Below are 18,667 nucleotides of genomic sequence, written 5' to 3'. Positions count from 1 at the left end.
TTTCTTAATATCAATGCACATCTGTACAACTTTGTACACATTTTTTCTTATAAGACAAAGACTGTTTAGTGCTTCACCTACTGTAATTCTCCCACCACTTAAAATAAACTAAGTGGGTGCTGCTCTTCTGGTTGTCACTCTCTAATTTACTGTACGTTTTGGGACTTCACCAGCAGCGGGTCAGAGGGCAGGGTCAGTGGGTCATCAGCAGCTGCCTGGACACTTGAAAGCTGCTACAAAAAAACTCAAAAAATGTTAGAAATCTTCTGTGGAGAGGAATATTTTGAAAAAGTAAACTTTGGCAGATTAAACTTGTCATGAAGTAATCGCTAGCAAGCCGTGCTGTTGCATTGCACAACAACATCCAGCAGTAATAGCTGGATTGCAACATAGATGGGTCCTGTAGCTGTCAGATGTAGTGAGCAGCGACCACTGCTGTTCTTACACCTGTCAGTTTATTGATTAGCTTCAGCAACTTGAATTCCTGTTTTAAAAATGACTGGGCCCCACTTGACAGTCTGTTTACTGCTGTTTACTTTAGATTATTCATTTTTACACTGAACTGTCAAGGTTCTGTCTACGTTTTAACTAAATGAAAACCTATTCCTGGCAGAGACAAGACACTTTCAACCCTAATATACAGAATGAAACATTATTCCCAATAAAACCATATGCATTCCTAATTTCAATGCTCTAAATCCACCACAAGAGGCCATTGTGCCTCGCTGAATAGAAGTTTGTACCCAGATCATCTGCCATACATCTATTTAAGCCACTCCATATCTCCTCTGCTGCCTTCCCTTTCTCATAAAAAAGAGAAATAAAACTTGATCCTCCTGTATCTGCAGAAGAGGCTTCTCCTCTGTTGTATGATAGTATGACGTGCTGGCTGTCCCCTTGGCATTCCTGTCCCCAAGTAATTACTCCTCTACTACACACTAACTGTCGTCTTCCCTCTATCATTCCTATGTTGCTTAACTAGGTTTGCTAAGTTATTATCAGGTCTGGTGTCTGTTGTGAGTAAAACATAAAAAAAAAAAAAATGTACACAACTTGATGACTGGAGATGATACAGCACAAAGTAGTTATTTCTGCTCTCAGCGCTGTTCCCACTGATGTTAACACGTCCATCTCACGTTCTCCATGTAAAAATATCTAGCTACTTTTTGTACTAAATAACTGGTCTACCAGCACCTTCCTTCGGTGTCTCACTCTGTGTGTAGCTCACTTTTCTCTCTCTGGCTAAGCCACCTTCCTCAGCAGAAACCAGTTGGGCCGTCACTCAATGCACACCCCCCCCTCTCTCTTCTGGATGATCTCCTGTCTCACTCTCTCACCTTCTCCCTTCGTCTTATTCCACTGACCATGCATGTTCCAAAAACAGATCTCATTTTCATTCACGGTGTGACCCCCCCACCCCAGCCCCTGTACCACTGCTCTCCTGCATTACCTCCTTTCCAAATCCAAACCTTTTCTGCAGTTCCTGTCCACCAGTCTCACCTCTCCATCGCTCTACCTCGAGCCCCACCCTCACCCCTTCGCCATGTCTACCGATGCTGGAATTTGGGGGTGTGTGTCTGTGGGGTGTCCACCAATCCCGAGTCCTTTGCAAGTATAAAACCCTGAGCATGTATGTGGTTATTCGCTCTTTCTGTCAGTCCAGCACTCCTGAATTGGAGGGTGCCACACTTTTAGGTTAGGGTGGTGGACCAAGGGTGAAAACTGCAGAGAACAAAAAAGAAGTAAAAGAGCGCGGATAGGCCAGTCCATTGTCTATCCAGAAAGGATGGAGAACGCACACACAAAGACGCCGGCAGAATGCCTGGCTCACTTCGGGGTGAATGAGAACATTGGTCTCACTCCAGACCAGTTCAAGAAGAACCTGGAGAAGTATGGCTACAATGGTGAGAGTGCGGGCATTAGGGATGGGGTGGGAGGCCTAATCAAAGAAGAAAGGCTCACATAGACAATCTTCTCAGTTTAATATTGCACAAAGTAGAATGACTTTTGTTTAATATGAGATTTTTCTGGGAGTGTTTTCTTGAATCACCACCAGTGGCTTCCACTGATACATGTTGAGTTGAGATTTTGCATGCAACGCTTTTTAGAGATGAATCACAACAGCTGGTAGAAATGCAGAGACACTGAGAAGCAGAGACTTTAAGGGCTTTGAAGAGCTATTTAAAGATAGCCAAAGAAGATGGCTGGAGAGCGAGAGAGACAGGTGATGGCTCAAGAAGCTTCCTGGTGAAATATGGGGCGGGCACTAACAGGAGAGGTGGATAATTTTAGACTTGGTTAAAAGGGGAGGTCCTTAGATGGCTTGCAGTTAAATGAGCCATGATATTATTGCTAATCAATAAGCTGTAGAAAGACAAACTAGACTGACGAGACTCTGTAATATGGTTCAGAAGCAGCAGGTTTATGTTTTTCACACTGTGTTTCTGTTGTCTTTTCCATGTGACATTAAAACACAATGTTTTGTTTAGAAATCAAAGAATTTATGAATGCAGCTACTTTGGAAAGTTTCCACTAGGTCTAACGTGGAAATCAAATGAAGCAACTTTAACATTATTATGGAAACATAGAGTGTTTAAAGTCTGAAGCTCTGAAAAGATGAAAGTTGGGGAGAAATCACTGAGCTTATGGTCACTTTCATATTCTTACACCAAGAAGTTAATCATTCTCCCAAAGCTTTACAAAATAAACAAAAATAATTTCGACCAACTATTTGTTTTTCCTCTTTCTGTCTTCATGCCAATGACTCTCTCTTTCTTTTCTGTGTCCCCCTTCCAGAGCTGCCCGCTGAGGAGGGTAAGTTTTCTTCCAGTCACAAAGAAAACAAAAAACACGCAGGCAACATCTTGACTGTGTAATGTCCACGCTCCAATGTCAGCCCAGTGACACTGAACATCACCACTCTGAACAGCATCTTTTGCAACACTAGATAATAGAGCCTTACTCTTGATTCACATTTTTTTATTTTATTTTATTTATTTATTATTTTTTTATTATCTATTTATTTTCATCTGTATTCTTTGTGTCACTCAGGTAAGAGCATCTGGGAGCTGGTCATTGAGCAGTTTGAGGACTTGCTTGTCAGGATCCTGCTGCTGGCTGCCTGCATCTCCTTTGTGAGTGAACCAGAGTCACGTTTTAATAATGACAGCACTTTTCAACACATTTTAAACCCTAATAGTAAGAGGAGGATGATTTGTTGTAGACATAATAGCAGCAACAAATTGAAAAGACCCTGACAGCACACGGGATCACATGCATCACTTTTTCTTTCCAGAAAAAACAGGTTTTACGTACTTTTATTAAATCACATTAACATAAATACAGTCTTTGGTCCCTCTTCTATTTTTTTCCAGCTTGAAAAAGGTAATTAATTGCATTTAACTTTAAAAGTCATCATACAATCCGATATAATAAACAAGCATAGTGTTGTTGATCATTCCTGTCAGGCTACTTTGTCAAGACAACTTCTTATTCCCCCCAAGTCCCTCCACCCCTCCATGTATTTTTGAGGACAACAACTTGAGAGGAGGGAGACAGATTGCGAAGACTTGTAGGAGGTGTATTAATTCCTATGCCCAGCTTTCACCCCTTCAAGCAGCTGTCATGATGGCCTTAGAAGGCGAATATTGAGAAGCCAGTAAGAGACGGGGGTCAGGAAAGTATAGGGGGCCCGAGGGTAAGAGTTTATTTTAAGAAAGCCCCAAGCTGAGGAGAGAAACTGAATCCTTCGGGAAAGGTCAGGCCTGAAGGAAGGAACGAAGGGCCTCCATAGAAAGAGGGCTGAAGTCAGAAGGAACACGGTGTTATGGGATACAGATATCAAATTAGTAATAATTATGTAATCATATTATGACATACAAAAATCAAAATAGCAGGGTTATTGGCCTGTATAATTTATCTTATAAAGTTATAGTTCATTTTTAATTTGATAATCATTCATTTATTATAGTTTTTGCATGTAAAACACTGAATGCACACAAAACCCCAAATCCCTTCTGAATGCTTACATTATATAGGTTAATAAACCTGTGAAAAATCCCTTCATTCAGTGAATGAAAATATTCAAACCAAAATAATCTGTTTAGGACCAAACTACAAAAATTTCTGTTTGTATAGAAGCACATATATATTCTGTAACTGTTGTCTCCACTACACTAACTCACTCTTGGCTGCTTTGACCTCAGGTGCTGGCCTGGTTTGAGGAAGGTGAGGAGACCGTCACTGCCTTTGTGGAACCCTTCGTCATCCTTCTTATCCTCATCGCTAACGCTGTTGTTGGAGTGTGGCAGGTCAGTGACAAGGCCCAGCACATTGAGCAATAAGACATATCTATTGCAGTGATGACGGAAAGTACACGAGTTTCAATTACTGCCAAAGTTTCATACCTAGAAGTGATTGCTCAACTGGGATCCTTTCACTTTTACAGCTTTGACGCTCAGAATAGTGTGTAGCTCTGATAACACTGAGCAAATCTCAAACTTATATGCAAATATATCAGAAGCTTTTGTTCCATTATTATGACCAGAACCTTCAGTTTTTGCAAATAGTACATCCAGGTTATGTTTTAACAGCAGGAAACAAATGATTCACTTTTTGCAAGTCATGCATAAAGTGAATGGCATGCTTGTCTTCTACATGTATGCCATTAAGCAATTAGCCCTGCTGTCAGGCTTCAGTCACTGGGGGGGACATTGCTGTTATTGCAAGTGTCGAAAATCAACTGCTTCATCCTGTTTCTCTCATTAAAAGCGGAGCTGACTTTAGCATCCTGGTATTAGATTTGTGTTGTGTGTGAGTTGGATCAAATTTTATCACTCCAAATATTATCTCTAGAAACAGCATGCATCTTCTTGTTGCAGGTCCCTTGGTCCAATGATGACCATATGGTAGCCTAGATTGAAATAGTACATTTGACCTACTCATGTGTCATCAGTAGGTTTGGATCAGTGTGTAACTGCATGTAATGACCCAGAACCTGCAAGGACAAAATAAACCTAGTTGACATCCAAGTGGAGATAAATGTGTGCACTAACATCCCCATAGAGCTAGGTGATCTCCACATGCCCACTATTTCACAATTAATACTGACACCATATAAGTGTTTTTATTTGTGTTTAGTGGACCCCTGTTACTTATTTTTCTTTTTATATCTTGTGTGTGCCACAGGAGCGTAATGCTGAAAGTGCCATCGAGGCTCTCAAGGAGTATGAGCCTGAGATGGGCAAGGTTTACCGTGCTGACAGAAAGAGTGTGCAGAGGATCAAGGCCAGAGAAATTGTCCCTGGAGATATTGTGGAGGTGTCTGGTACGAAATCTCAAAACTCTTCATTTGTTAAATCTGTTTACTAATTATTTTTAAAGGTAGTACTAAATCTGTGCACCTTAATACCCCAGTTAGTTACAGCGGGTTGTGTCAAATAGTCTTCACTGTCCAATTGCCCCGAAGCTGTGAAAAGCTACAACACACATCCAGTGTCAATAGCTACATCTGACATCCAGTGTCAGTGAATTTCTTGTGTTTTTGCTAAAGGAAATGAAGACAAACACACACACAAAGTCAGGATATATATGTCTGGTAAAGGCCGATGGCAAAGCCCTGTGTCTTTTTAAGGCAATGTGACTGAGGCAGGCTGGAGTAGCGCTGCTGTGAAAACATGCTGACTGAAGGAAAACAAAATCACGAGTATAAATACCCTCACTAGCACCTGCCGCACCTCTTCTCCCCTCCCTGCCATTGCCTACTTCCGTTCATTTGTCAGTGTACACTTGTTGCCCCTATGGTTGGATGTCCCCCCCACCCCTGCAGCTCACTGGGCAATGCATGTGTGCTTTAAGTTCTGCCCCATTATTGAATCCATGGATTAAGTATTGAAATTTTAAAAATATTCAGAGGATTTGGCTCTTATTGTAGTATTAAGGTTTTTCATAGTGTAGAATTATACTTCACATACTGTAAATAGGAGAAATATCCTGTCCACACAGTAGTTCATACTTATTTACCTGGACCATTGCTGGTGATTGTACAGACTGTGGATTGTAGAATTAAATTCTTTCATTCATTTATCCAAGAGGAAAAATGTTTATGCCTTGTGTGATAATTCAATAGAAATACCAAGAATTTATTTTAGTCATGACCTCTCTGTGGTTCCCACAGTTGGTGACAAAGTGCCCGCTGACATCAGGATTGTTTCCATCAAGTCCACCACCCTGCGTGTTGATCAGTCCATCCTTACTGGTAGGGTCTCAAGAAACTTCAAATCTGCCAACATGTGCTTTTCTGTCCTATCTCCACTGGCAGCTTTGAGTTAATATTCTGTTTTCTCTCTCAGGTGAGTCTGTCAGTGTGATCAAGCACACTGAGTCCGTTCCTGACCCCAGAGCTGTCAACCAGGACAAGAAGAACATGCTTTTCTCTGTAAATGTCCTACCTACATCAATAATTTGTCCTCAGTGTTAATGCAGTGTTTCAAGCTTTTTCTTTACCTCTTTACTTCTCTTCCCAACCTGTTTTCTTACTGCCCTCATCTTTTCTCCTACTCAGGGCACCAACATTGCTGCTGGTAAGGCCATTGGTGTGGCTGTGGCCACCGGTGTCTCCACTGAGATTGGCAAGATCCGTGACCAAATGGCTGCCACTGAGCAGGAGAAGACTCCTCTGCAGGCCAAGCTGGACGAATTTGGCGAGCAGCTGTCCAAGGTTATCTCCCTGATCTGCGTTGCTGTCTGGGCCATCAACATTGGCCACTTCAATGACCCCGTCCACGGAGGTTCATGGATCCGCGGTGCTGTCTACTATTTCAAGATCGCTGTCGCTCTAGCTGTGGCTGCCATCCCTGAGGGTGAGAGAGGGAAAGCGGGCTGCTTAGGACAGTGAAGGAACAATGCTCCTCTGAATGGGTTTCTCCAGCACCACTTGTTAATCCTACTCACAGTTTTCACTAATGTCTTTCAGGTCTGCCCGCCGTCATCACCACCTGCCTGGCCCTGGGTACTCGCCGTATGGCTAAGAAGAACGCCATTGTCAGAAGTCTGCCCTCTGTGGAGACCCTGGGCTGCACCTCTGTCATCTGCTCTGACAAGACTGGCACCCTCACTACCAACCAGATGTGTGTGACCAAGGTGGGGAATAAGTATTTATTTTAAAAGAAACTTGTGCTGTAGTCAGCTTACTCACAAAACTGCTTAGGACCCAGTGAAAACTGTCTATTTCCTCTTTCACAGATGTTCGTTGTCAAAGACGTTGACGGTGACCATGTTGAACTTGATGCCTTTGACATCTCTGGCTCCAAGTACACCCCCGAGGGCGAAGTGTAAGTTGGTTTTCAGTGCCATGGATCATCACTGAAGTGCACATGAATCATCTCTAATTTATTTGTAAATCTCTCTTTGTTCATCAGTACCCAGGGAGGTGCCAAGACCAACTGCAGCGCATATGACGGCCTTGTTGAGCTGGCTACAATCTGTGCCCTGTGCAACGACTCCTCTCTTGACTTCAATGAGGTAAAATCATAAAGCTGTGCAGTCTGTTTGCTACACAGACATCTCATGCCTTTCCACAGTTTAACCACTTCTCTCCATCTCTCTCTTTCCTCTAGTCCAAGAAGATCTATGAGAAGGTTGGTGAGGCTACTGAGACTGCCCTGTGCTGCCTTGTTGAGAAGATGAACGTGTTCAACAGCAATGTGAAGAACCTGTCCAGAATTGAGAGAGCCAATGCCTGCTGTTCCGTAAGTTTCCTCTTGCCTTTTGCTACACTGAGGATATACATTGACCCCACATAGGTTAACTGCATTCAGTGTGATTCTCAGATTTCCAGAGAACTGGGTGATTGTGGAGCTACAAAAACAAACTCTCTTGCCTCTTTGTGTTCTCTAACAGGTGATCAAGCAGCTCATGAAGAAGAAATTCACTCTGGAGTTCTCCCGTGACAGGAAGTCCATGTCCGTGTACTGCACCCCTGCTAAAGGTGATGGTGGTGCCAAGATGTTTGTGAAGGTCAGTTGCTTGTCCTTCTCTCACAGCCTTTGCTCAAACGTCTGCAGTGAGTGTGCTGCACACAACGTACAGAAACATCATCAATTTGTTCTCTCCCTAGGGTGCCCCTGAGGGTGTCATTGACAGGTGCTCATATGTGCGTGTTGGCACCACCCGCGTCCCCCTGACCAATGCCATCAAGGATAAGATCATGGCTGTTATCAGAGACTGGGGTACCGGCCGTGACACCCTTCGTTGCCTGGCCCTGGCCACCCGTGACTCCCCAATGAAGCCGGAGGAGATGAACCTCGAGGACTCAACCAAGTTTGTTGATTATGAGGTGAGAACCAAACAACCTGATGGACTTGATATTAGGACTGTATGAATGCAACTGTAATTACATGTAAAAAACTCTTTCCTCAGACTGACCTGACCTTTGTTGGCTGCGTGGGTATGCTGGATCCCCCTCGTAAGGAGGTCACTGGCTCCATTGAGCTGTGCAGAGCTGCTGGAATCCGTGTCATCATGATCACTGGTTAGGATTACCTTAATACGGAAATGTGCAGTGATTTTACACTAATATACTTTAACCAATATTGAGTTATGTTCTCCCATATTATCAATACAACTGCACCAAGTAGCCTATCACAGTTCTATTAGGCTGGTTTGTGTGTTTTACATAGTATTTTGTTATTTTTTGCAATAATTGCAAACATTCATTTCAACCTTTTGCATCTAGACATATAGTATTTGAGACCGCTGTGTTTGTGTCTTTGTTTTTTACCCCCTTGATTGAGTCATTTTGTTTTACCCCCCAGATATTGTCATGTCACCAAACGCTCTTTTTTGTTCTCCATGTCTTCAGGTGACAACAAGGGAACTGCTATCGCCATCTGCCGTCGTATTGGCATCTTCGGTGAGGATGAGGATGTTTCTGGCAGGGCCTACACTGGACGCGAGTTTGACGATCTGCCCATCCATGAACAGTCTGATGCTGTGCGCAGGGCTTGCTGCTTCGCCCGTGTGGAGCCATCCCACAAGTCCAAGATTGTGGAGTACCTGCAGAGTTATGATGACATTACTGCTATGGTAAAAGCAGCAGCATAGGCTATAAACAAAATTTGCCTCAGACTCAGCTGTTGTCTTGTTGAAGGATGTAGCTGTGTTGTACTAGTCATTCAATTTGTGCTTCCTCTCCTCCTGTCCCAGACTGGTGATGGTGTGAACGATGCCCCTGCCCTGAAAAAGGCGGAGATTGGCATCGCCATGGGCTCTGGCACTGCCGTTGCCAAGTCTGCCTCTGAGATGGTCCTGGCTGACGACAACTTCTCTTCCATTGTGGCTGCTGTTGAGGAGGGCAGAGCTATCTACAACAACATGAAGCAGTTTATCCGCTACCTCATCTCCTCCAACGTCGGTGAGGTCGTCTGGTGAGTGGCCTGTGTAACACACAATGATCCTAAACTCCATACAATAGGCATATTTCAGCTATAATTCACTTTGTCTCTAGGATTGTTTTTGCCATTGTTATATTATTTCCTTTGTCACTCTGTCAGTATCTTCCTGACTGCTGCTCTGGGCCTGCCCGAGGCTCTGATCCCTGTCCAGCTGCTGTGGGTCAACCTGGTGACTGACGGTCTGCCCGCCACTGCACTGGGTTTCAACCCCCCCGATCTGGACATCATGGGCAAGCCCCCACGTTCCCCCAAGGAGCCCCTGATCTCTGGCTGGCTGTTCTTCAGATACATGGCCATTGGTGGTAAGTAAGAGGGTGGTCACTGTGTTTGGACTTTGTTTCAATGCAGGAAAAACACTGACCTACACTGACAGCTATCTTTGCCTAACAGGATACGTCGGTGCTGCCACTGTTGGTGGTGCTGCCTGGTGGTTCCTCTATGATTCCACTGGCCCCGGTGTCACCTACCACCAACTGGTTAGTAAATGTCTCTATTTCATGTTGTCCTCTACAAACACGCTGATAAAGAAATGAAATAAACAGATCTCCTCTGTGCGCAGTCCCACTTCATGCAGTGCCATGATGAGAATGAGGACTTCACCGGTGTTGAATGTGAGATCTTTGAGGCTTCTCCTCCTATGACCATGGCCCTGTCTGTGCTGGTCACCATTGAGATGTGCAATGCTCTCAATAGGTAATACTTCAAATGGGTTGGAACTCGGTTTTTACAGCCAGTACATACAAACACATTTTGTTAAAATTTCATTTCATTATGAAATGACAGTACAACACTTGATAATGAATCCATTTGTTTCTTCAGGCAACACAGACATTTTAATCTCATGATTCCTTTTCTTTTCTTTTTCAAGCTTGTCTGAGAACCAGTCTCTGTTGCGCATGCCCCCATGGAGCAACTTCTGGCTGCTTTCTGCTATGACCCTCTCCATGTCCCTGCACTTCATGATCATCTATGTTGATCCCCTGCCTGTAAGTCACACATGGAGTTGAAGAAGTGTGTGTGTGTGTGTGTATGTAAATTAGGAAGTACATTGAACTGTTTTGTATGTAGTTTTTGTTGTATTTGCTTTCCATTGTGGCTTCCCACCAAGTCTGACTCCCGCTACTTTGTCTCTCAGATGATCTTCAAGTTGACCCATTTGAGTTTTGAGCAGTGGATGATGGTCCTGAAACTTTCCTTCCCTGTCATTGCCATTGATGAGGTGCTGAAGTTCGTGGCCCGTAACTACGTTGAGAGTAAGTAGCCTTTCATTTTTGCACATTCAATCTAACATCTATATTTTTTTAAATATATCTTTCAATACCTAAATTAGCAGAAATTACTTTGACTTAATCAATTTTTATTACTTATTAATATTTTAACAATGATTAATCCATCTACATCTCATTCTGTCATTTATTATTTCATTTTCATATCATCTTTCCATCTGTCTATCCAGTCTATCATAATTCTGATTAGGTGCCTGATCTTTCTCATTACTCTCTTCTCTCCATCCATCACTAACTCATTTACCCCTTTTTTGTTGATTTCCAGCATAAGTTCAGTCAACCCATCACCATTAGCCTGTAACTAAAGCAAGGTATTCCACAGTTCACACTACCGGTGTCACTGTTGTGTGTAGTTTTTGTTGCGTCACATATGTTCCTGTAGATTTGTCTTCAGTGGTGTCATGATGATGTGGAAAGCTGGGGTCTCCCTACTACTTAGTGTATTTTAAGTGGTCTGTCACAAACTGCCAGGGTAGCATGATGACATTTGTGTGGGGAGATCCCTGTGTGCTGCTATTTATATCCGACGTCCTCCTCTAAGTCCTCTGTTTATTGTTATTTCTGATGTCATATGGGCTTGTGAGATGGCCTCTGGAGGTGAGTTCATCACTGTTGAGTTGCTGCTGTCAGTGTCAGCATTGCACCATGTTTGTATGGTTGTTTCTGCTTGTAGTAGGCATGTAACCAATGCCAGTTCTGGTGTCCCTAAAATGCTCTGTATTATTCCATTTAGCATTTCTAAGCTGTATAATGTATGTAAAATAATGGCACTGACTTAGTTTGCTAGGAGCTTTTTTTATGTCAAATCCAGTTAATCTTAAGGGAGAAATTATCATAGAGATTATGCTTTTTTTTTTTTTTAGTGAGATTAGCTCCATTTTGCTGGAGATCATATTTTTTTTTGCAAATATAATTCACGTTACTCTATTTAATTGGTCAAAATGCTTGTGTCTGTATCCAGTGTTGAGCAAACCATTTGTCCAAACACCCTTCCACTCTCTAACTTTATCTATTTTCTCTACAGCAGGTACAGAAATTAAATAGAGATGTAGAAGAAGAAGAGGAAGATCTTAACGGTTGGAGAGAAAGAGGCAGAGAAGACAGAGAGGAAGATCACAACCAAAGAGGGGAGCCATAGTGAGCCAACCAATAGAAGAGAGAGGAGAAAACACAGGAAAAGTTAAAAAAAATTTAAATAAAACTTGTCAGAAAACATATAAAAAATAGCATCTATATAAAGAAGGAGATGGAATTCAAATGAAGGGAAGTATCCCTGCAGATAAAGTAAAATATTTAAGATTTTATTCTAAGAAATAAAGTATGTATTAAAAGTGATTTTTTTTGTTAAACTTGGATATTCTCAGCTGTTGTGTTTTTGTGTCCTCTGTCCATTTTCATATGATTGACTTTCCAGCTCATTACTTCTATTCTAGTCTTTGTTGCTCGTGTCTCGTGCAGCCTCCCTGCTTTGGCTGGGCTCTGTACAGTGTGGTGTAGCATTGCAAAATGACTTCATATGGGCAGAAAAACCACGTGCCCCCAGCTGCCAGTGCTCTCTCTAGGCTCCATGCAGTCAGCGGACTCTGTAGAAGGTCTCATGACATAAAATGGGCATGTTCACTCAGCCACAACACTTTTGGTCTTATATATTGTTTACGTGATAAGCTGCAATAAAGTGATGATTATAAATTCATGCATTTTTATTGATCCTTCACATATATATTGGGATTATTTTCTCTGTACAGAAACATAAGGAGCATTGAGTTAAGGCAAAAAAGTATTTAAATTTCTTAATGTCCTTTACTTAATTGTTTATTTTGGTTTTTAGCTTGTGAAAAAAAAATCTGCACTTTCTGCAGAATGTCAGTGCATTGATCTTTGGAGATGAATCAATGTGGGAAAACTCAAATCAATCAATTAGATGAGGGTCCTGAATGGTATGTTGACGTCCTTCATTTGCCTTTCATAATCTTCATCGAACATCTTTGATTGCTCAGGGGTGAAATGATTTGTCCAATCACCTACTTCACCTGCGTATGAAAATGCAGAAGAGAATGCAAATGTGTTAGGTGTATAAATCAATAGCCAAGTAACAGGAAACTTAAATTTTATATTCATTTCAATCAAAGCGTCAACATTAGAGCTGCAAACTATGGTTATTTTCTTTATCAGCTGATGTGACAGTTATTTTCTTGACTAAATGATGAATTGTTTGCTTTCACAAAAAACACACTTCCAAGAGTGATATGTTCAATTTGCTTGTCCTTTAAGACATTTCAGAAGCAGCAACAAGCCAATTTTAAAATGAAGCAATTATAAAAATAATCACTGATCAACTTTCTGGCCAAAAGCAGGTAGTTACTCTAAGTGTTTCAGCATTGAACTTATAGTGTTTGCAGTCAACAAATAAAAAAAGGTAAAGGCAAGAAATCCATAAACCTCTAAGGGGCGCCATGGTACCATGCAGGGCTATAGTCATAGTCTCAGGATATCATCTGAGTCCTGTATTTGTGAAGCTTAACATGTTGGGTTTATGCGTATTTAACTATAAAACATTCATGATATTATGTCTTTCGTCCCTCTATGTTTATAAGAGTGAGCTGAGGTGTTCATCATATTGTACCAACACACTACAAATCACTCATCCTAACTTTGGAATCTGTGGCCCTGGGACTGGGACAAGTCCTGCCCTTCAGACTGATTCACCTTTTCTCATGAAGGCAGAGATGGACTGATCGAACACAACTGGTGGAACACAGGAATAGTTGGCCATCGGGTTCTCCTTCATCTTCTTAAAGGATGTGAGCTCTACAATTCGGTTGATGACCTCGTCAGAGACAGACAAGTCCAGGTACCTCATGATGCGCTCCACTTCACGCCGAGGATTCTGGGAGAATAAATATAATGGTAGGCTTATGTATGTTTTTTTTTTTTTTTATTGAATACAAAAGTTTAGAGAGTCATATGTGTAAAACATAAAACTGCCATAAATATTGATAAAAGCTAAAAAATCATTTTAATTACCACATAATAAAAATATATGGGGGAAGAACTTTTGGTTAAGGAATTCATTATATGGATTTGATCTTAATTTTGACTTGCATCAGTTTAGGAGTATATACAATATGGTCTACTAATGCAGGCTCCACATATAAAAGGCTCCTGGTGTCCTCCTCACCTCTTTCATATCCTCATAGAAGATGTAGAGGATATTCCTCTTCTCTCTCTCCATCCAGTAACCTTTTACATGGTCATACCAGGAGCCCCATGGCACTGCAGAGAGACAACAGAAGCAGTTTTCATTAAAATGTTGCTTCCACTCCTAACAAAATACCACTACTGTATGTAACTCTAAATTCAGTTGTGTTAAGCTTTGTAGGTTGTTTTGAGTATTTTGTTACCACTTATTAATGTTAATGAATCATTCATTTATCTTTATAGATCAGTTGCAAGTCATTAGGGGGCAGTCGCGGCTAGGGAGTCGGACTTGTAACCTGAAAATTGCAGGTTCGAGTCTCAGGTCTGGCAGGAATTGTCAGTGGCACAGAGTGAATAGCCAGTGCCCTGTCCACCCTCAATACCACGACTGAGGTGAGACCCTTGAGCAAGGCACCGGACCCCCAACTGCTCCCCGGGCGCCGCAGCATTGGCTGCCCACTGCCCCGGGTGTGTTTGCACGGTGTGAGTGTGTGTTCACTGCTGTGTGTGTGCACTTGGGTGGGTTAAATGCAGATTCCAAATTCCAAGTATGGGTCACCATACTTGGCCATGTAAAGTCACTTTCACTGTCACTTTTTAACTTCTGCAGTTGCCAGGTAATGAAAAGTCCCTTTGGCTAATGTTTATCCTTTCAGGATCTTTGTTTTTAGGGATTTGTCTGTTTTGATTGTCTGATTTGTCCCTGTGGTAAACTAATGTGTAACAGTGAAGAATGTAATCTAGTCTACTCACACGTCCCTTGCATGAACTTGTGGATGTAACCCTCCCAGGGCCCTGGCTCAGGCTGGGTCAGATTCATACAGTCAAAGTAGAAGTAGCTCACCAGGTTGTCTTTGGCGTTGCGTGCCACGTAGATGGTCTTTACATGTGATCAGGAAGGACAAATAAAAAAGGATTTACAAGACACAGAATTGGAAATTTGATGAGGCAGTTATCGTGGAGCACTGAAGTGTTAACCTCCTATCCCTTTTATATGCATCGTATCATTAACCTTCACATCCCATTAGCGTTTTTTTTGTTCAGACCAAAGCAATAAAACTGAAGGATTTTTACTCTCAGGTGAAAATGATGCATTGAGTCTTACTTTGCATTTGTTTTCCCAAAATCCAGGAGGAACCAATTGAAAAGGAAGATGTGTCTTTATCATTCTGGGAGGATCCATTTTCTTCAGAAGATCAAGCCCTGCAACAGGAATTTGAGGAAACAGATGTGGTCAAACTTTCTAAGATTACATTACATGTGTTTTCATGACCTTAAACTGACCTTAAACCTTTGTTATTTGTGTTGAAGTGCAGTATGGAAAGCAGTCAGTATTTCAAGACATTCATTTACATTTTTATAACTTTAGAATAACTAAGGAATTGAAAACCAAAATAATGCAAATGTTGCTCCATTTTTGTCAGCCACTCCTAAATTTAACTCTTGTTTTTCTGTATGTTGCTGCCTTGTAGCCAAAAGATCTACTGTAAAATTTACTGACACGGTTTAAAATTTTTAAAGACCAGAAGAACAAATAAATAATTCAAAGCAGGTGGCTTTGAGACACAGAAAATAAAATGTGAGGAGTTTTAGTGAAAGCTATTGGACATGAAGTGCGATTGAAGAGAAAATAATACACACCTGAGGGGACGGGTGGTGGGGAGCAGATCTCTAGGAAAGGACTTCGGACAGGTGTGGGTGCCCGTTTGCAGGCCTCAGAGTCTCCATTGTGATGAAGCAAGTCAATTATCTCCTGGGTCCATGTGGTCCCTTATGTCCCAAGGAACACAAATTAACTCCAGAGTGTATAAATTGGATTTCTATCTACTGACTCACCAGTTTGAGGAAAAAGCCCATCTTATTTCCACACCAAACTCCAGTGCTAGAACTATGTCTTTTTCACTTACAGAAATGAGCTAATCCTGTGCAAAACTGACCATTTTGACGGATTATTCCTTTCTGACCTGTGTCACTTTTTATGAGCCAGGTATAACATTATACTTAATCTTTTTACACTAGAAAACAACAAATGGGCTGACTTGAAGGGCATGCTTAGAGAGTTTAGTAAAATTTGGTCCCCCTTTTTTGTCTAATCCTCACTTTTCATTACGTAGCTCACATACAAAATAAATGTCCTGTCTAAAACTGATTACCCACATAGATATGTGTGAGTTCAGCAGCAGCTGTCTGAGTACCTGCTTTGGGGTAGGTGGCGATGAGGATGTCTGAAGGATCAGGGCAGAAAGCCCAGATGGAGTCCCAGTTGTTGGCAATGTGGTTCATAAGAGGAATTCCTTTAACTGGAATGAGAGGGAAGCGTGTGATGGAGGCACCGGCTTTCTCAATCGCCTCCCTGTAAGTCAGCTTTTCTTCTTCCGACATGGCTGACACCGTCAAATGTTTTACAGAAAACAAGATCCAAAAACCAAAATTCTGCAAAATGTAGAACGACTCAAGCAAAGTTAGTGCAGTGGTTCTTCAGGCGGTTCCTCTCTCAGCAGGCTGTTAGTCAAACATTCACAGCTGACCTCCTTTTGTATACCATAAAGACCAACCTTCTGTCCAGACCTCTTCCTGTTTAAGCTATATACTTATCGCTCTTTCATTATTTCTAAAGTATGCTATTATCTGCAAGTCACGAGCTTTTCGTATTCTTTGGATTTCCTCTTTTTTTTCAGTCAAATTCCTCTCCGGTTTCTGAACACACAGCCAAGGCAATCTCAGTAGTCTCTCCCACGTAGTGCCTATCGTGAGTCCCCCCGGCCCTCTAAAATATGTTTCTCTTTGCTCTCTTTGTGTCTCTGTAACCTGACTCTCTGAGCACCTCTACAAGATTTATTATCTGACTGTGATTTTTGGAACCTGCATGGGCAGAACCTGCATGGGCAGAACCTGCACGGGCAGACCTACAATAAAGGGTTATGTAACTTTCCTAATTATGTATGTATTCCACTTTTGCTCAAATATCATCGGAAATGCTTCCTCTGTAATTAGAGAAGGGGAAAAGTAGAGTCTGAAAGAGCTCTACACACCACAGAGAGGCAAACTTTAATACAAAGAGGACAAGAGTTGGATTGAACATTTTAGCTGATGGCCCAAAAAAATGTTATCTTCCCTCTGTGTTATTTCTGTCGCTTGTAATTTCTTGTTCTTTTAGCAAAGAAAACAACATTTATATTTGTTTTATATATATATTTATAACCCCCCCCACATCCCCCACAAAAAAAAAACAAAACAAAATGTGGAGGCATCTGAAACCTTTGGACTCTAACTTTTACAGTAAACAAAATGATTATGCAATTGCAGTAAAGCGTTTGGCTTTACTGCAATTGGAAATGTTTTATATGTAGACATGCAGCTGGATAGTTTGCTGGTTAGAATATTTTTGTATTCTCTCTTTGCTCAGTTCAAAAAGAAGCAGTTGTTCAGATTTTCACATTCCAGGATTTCCTCACTCCACATCCTGCCAAAGGCAGACACAATATTTCTATTGAAAAAAAGCTATGGTCTGGGAGTTGCTTGAAACATGTAACAAAGAATAGAGTCCAGTATATGGAAAATAACACTTTTGATCAGCTCTGCTGATAAAGTGCACAGACTCATTGAAAATGTAAAGTTTAAAGTATCCTGATGTTTGAAATATATTATTATTGCTTATTATTAGAATCCTTCAAAAACCGGTCTTTTTTTAAATGTACAAACTTATTAAGTAATTCGATTAGCGCTCAGTGTCACCTTTTACTTTAAAACATTTGATACAAAATGGGTCCAGTTCAGTACATTTACATGGATTTTGATAGAAGAAAATGAGCACAAAAATGCCAGAGAATGCATCATTCTCTGTTGTGTGCTGCTGAAGGAACATTTGGTTCAGTCCTGATTGGAAATACCTGCAGTGAGCTTCTAATCTCATTATGCCCATCGAGGCATAGGAAGTCTGTCATGAGGAAAAATAAGGGAAAGAAATCCTATTTAACCACAGTGTCATACAGTGGGTACGGAAAGTATTCAGACCCCTTTAAAATTTTTCACTCTTTGTGTCATTGCAGCCATTTGCCAAAATCAAAAAAGTTCATGTTATTTCTCATTAATGTACACTCAGCACCCCATCTTGACAGAAAAAAACAGAAATGTAGACATTTTTGCAAATTTATTAAAAAAGAAAAACTGAAATATCACATGGTCATAAGTATTCAGACCCTTTGCAGTGACACTCATATTTAACTCACATGCTGTCCATTTCTTCTGATCCTCCTTGAGATGGTTCTGCTCCTTCATTGGAGTCCAGCTGTGTTTCATTAAACTGATTGGACTTGATTAGGAAAGGCACACACCTGTCTATATAAGACCTTACAGCTCACAGTGCATGTCAGAGCAAATGAGAATCATGAGGTCAAAGGAACTGCCCAAGGAGCTCAGAGACAGAATTGTGGCAAGGCACAGATCTGGCCAAGGTTGCAAAAGAATTTCTACAGCACTCAAGGTTCCTAAGAGCACAGTGGCCTCCATAATCCTCAAATGGAAAAAGTTTGGGACGACCAGAACTCTTCCTAGACCTGACCGTCCAGCCAAACTGAGCAATCGTGGGAGAAGAGCCTTGGTGAGAGAGGTAAAGAAGAACCCAAAGGTCACTGTGACTGAGCTCCAGAGATGCAGTAGGGAGATGGGAGAAAGTTCCACAAAGTCAACTATCACTGCAGCCCTCCACCAGTCGGGGCTTTATGGCAGAGT

At 41.5% G+C, this 18,667-nt stretch overlaps 2 protein-coding genes across 4 annotated transcripts; one reads left to right on the top strand and one right to left on the bottom strand.

Annotated features, from left to right (window-relative positions):
• Positions 1 to 1,625: 1,625 nt before the first annotated feature.
• atp2a1l (ATPase sarcoplasmic/endoplasmic reticulum Ca2+ transporting 1, like) lies at positions 1,626 to 12,101 on the top strand. 3 transcript variants are annotated; one of them, XM_026315982.2, is made up of 24 exons: positions 1,626 to 1,904; positions 2,797 to 2,814; positions 3,052 to 3,134; positions 4,206 to 4,310; positions 5,188 to 5,326; positions 6,176 to 6,256; positions 6,351 to 6,436; positions 6,563 to 6,860; positions 6,974 to 7,140; positions 7,243 to 7,331; positions 7,419 to 7,521; positions 7,617 to 7,748; positions 7,900 to 8,016; positions 8,117 to 8,335; positions 8,419 to 8,530; positions 8,861 to 9,084; positions 9,205 to 9,425; positions 9,552 to 9,754; positions 9,843 to 9,928; positions 10,012 to 10,145; positions 10,321 to 10,438; positions 10,588 to 10,705; positions 11,004 to 11,049; positions 11,763 to 12,101. In XM_026315982.2, the coding sequence occupies exons 1-23, from the start codon at positions 1,787 to 1,789 to the stop codon at positions 11,006 to 11,008; spliced, it is 2,976 nt and encodes a 991-aa protein (XP_026171767.1). In that variant the 5' UTR covers positions 1,626 to 1,786; the 3' UTR covers positions 11,009 to 11,049; positions 11,763 to 12,101. The 3 variants fall into 3 exon arrangements, with proteins under 3 accessions (XP_026171767.1, XP_026171765.1, XP_026171766.1); XM_026315980.2 differs by lacking the exon at positions 11,004 to 11,049; XM_026315981.2 differs by lacking the exons at positions 11,004 to 11,049; positions 11,763 to 12,101 and having other exon boundaries at positions 10,588 to 10,713.
• Positions 12,102 to 12,427: 326 nt separating this feature from the next.
• On the bottom strand, positions 12,428 to 16,760 carry sult1st6 (sulfotransferase family 1, cytosolic sulfotransferase 6). Its single transcript, XM_026316000.2, has 7 exons — positions 16,132 to 16,760; positions 15,578 to 15,706; positions 15,042 to 15,139; positions 14,690 to 14,816; positions 13,917 to 14,011; positions 13,445 to 13,625; positions 12,428 to 12,768 (listed from the first exon to the last, which is right to left on the bottom strand). The coding sequence occupies exons 1-7, from the start codon at positions 16,316 to 16,318 to the stop codon at positions 12,656 to 12,658; spliced, it is 930 nt and encodes a 309-aa protein (XP_026171785.1). The 5' UTR covers positions 16,319 to 16,760; the 3' UTR covers positions 12,428 to 12,655.
• Between the last annotated feature and the right edge of the window lie 1,907 nt (positions 16,761 to 18,667).

Source organism: Mastacembelus armatus, chromosome 19, assembly GCF_900324485.2.
Source record: "Mastacembelus armatus chromosome 19, fMasArm1.2, whole genome shotgun sequence".
NCBI classification, from domain to species: domain Eukaryota; kingdom Metazoa; phylum Chordata; class Actinopteri; order Synbranchiformes; family Mastacembelidae; genus Mastacembelus; species Mastacembelus armatus.
Note: the sequence above shows the minus strand (reverse complement) of the source record. Positions and strands in the feature narration are given on the sequence as shown.

Bases quoted from the DNA above. Each gene is read 5' to 3' on its own strand.
- atp2a1l (XM_026315980.2), top strand. From the start codon at position 1,787: ATGGAGAACGCACACACAAAGACGCCGGCAGAATGCCTGGCTCACTTC. The intron at 5,327-6,175 runs GTACGAAATCTC...TGGTTCCCACAG, and splicing joins AGATATTGTGGAGGTGTCTG to TTGGTGACAAAGTGCCCGCT. The intron at 7,141-7,242 runs GTGGGGAATAAG...CCTCTTTCACAG, and splicing joins ACCAGATGTGTGTGACCAAG to ATGTTCGTTGTCAAAGACGT.
- sult1st6 (XM_026316000.2), bottom strand. From the start codon at position 16,318: ATGTCGGAAGAAGAAAAGCTGACTTACAGGGAGGCGATTGAGAAAGCC. The intron at 13,626-13,916 runs GTGAGGAGGACA...TTATTCTCCCAG, and splicing joins TCTATGAGGATATGAAAGAG to AATCCTCGGCGTGAAGTGGA. The intron at 12,769-13,444 runs GTGAATCAGTCT...TTTCATACGCAG, and splicing joins CTCTGCCTTCATGAGAAAAG to GTGAAGTAGGTGATTGGACA.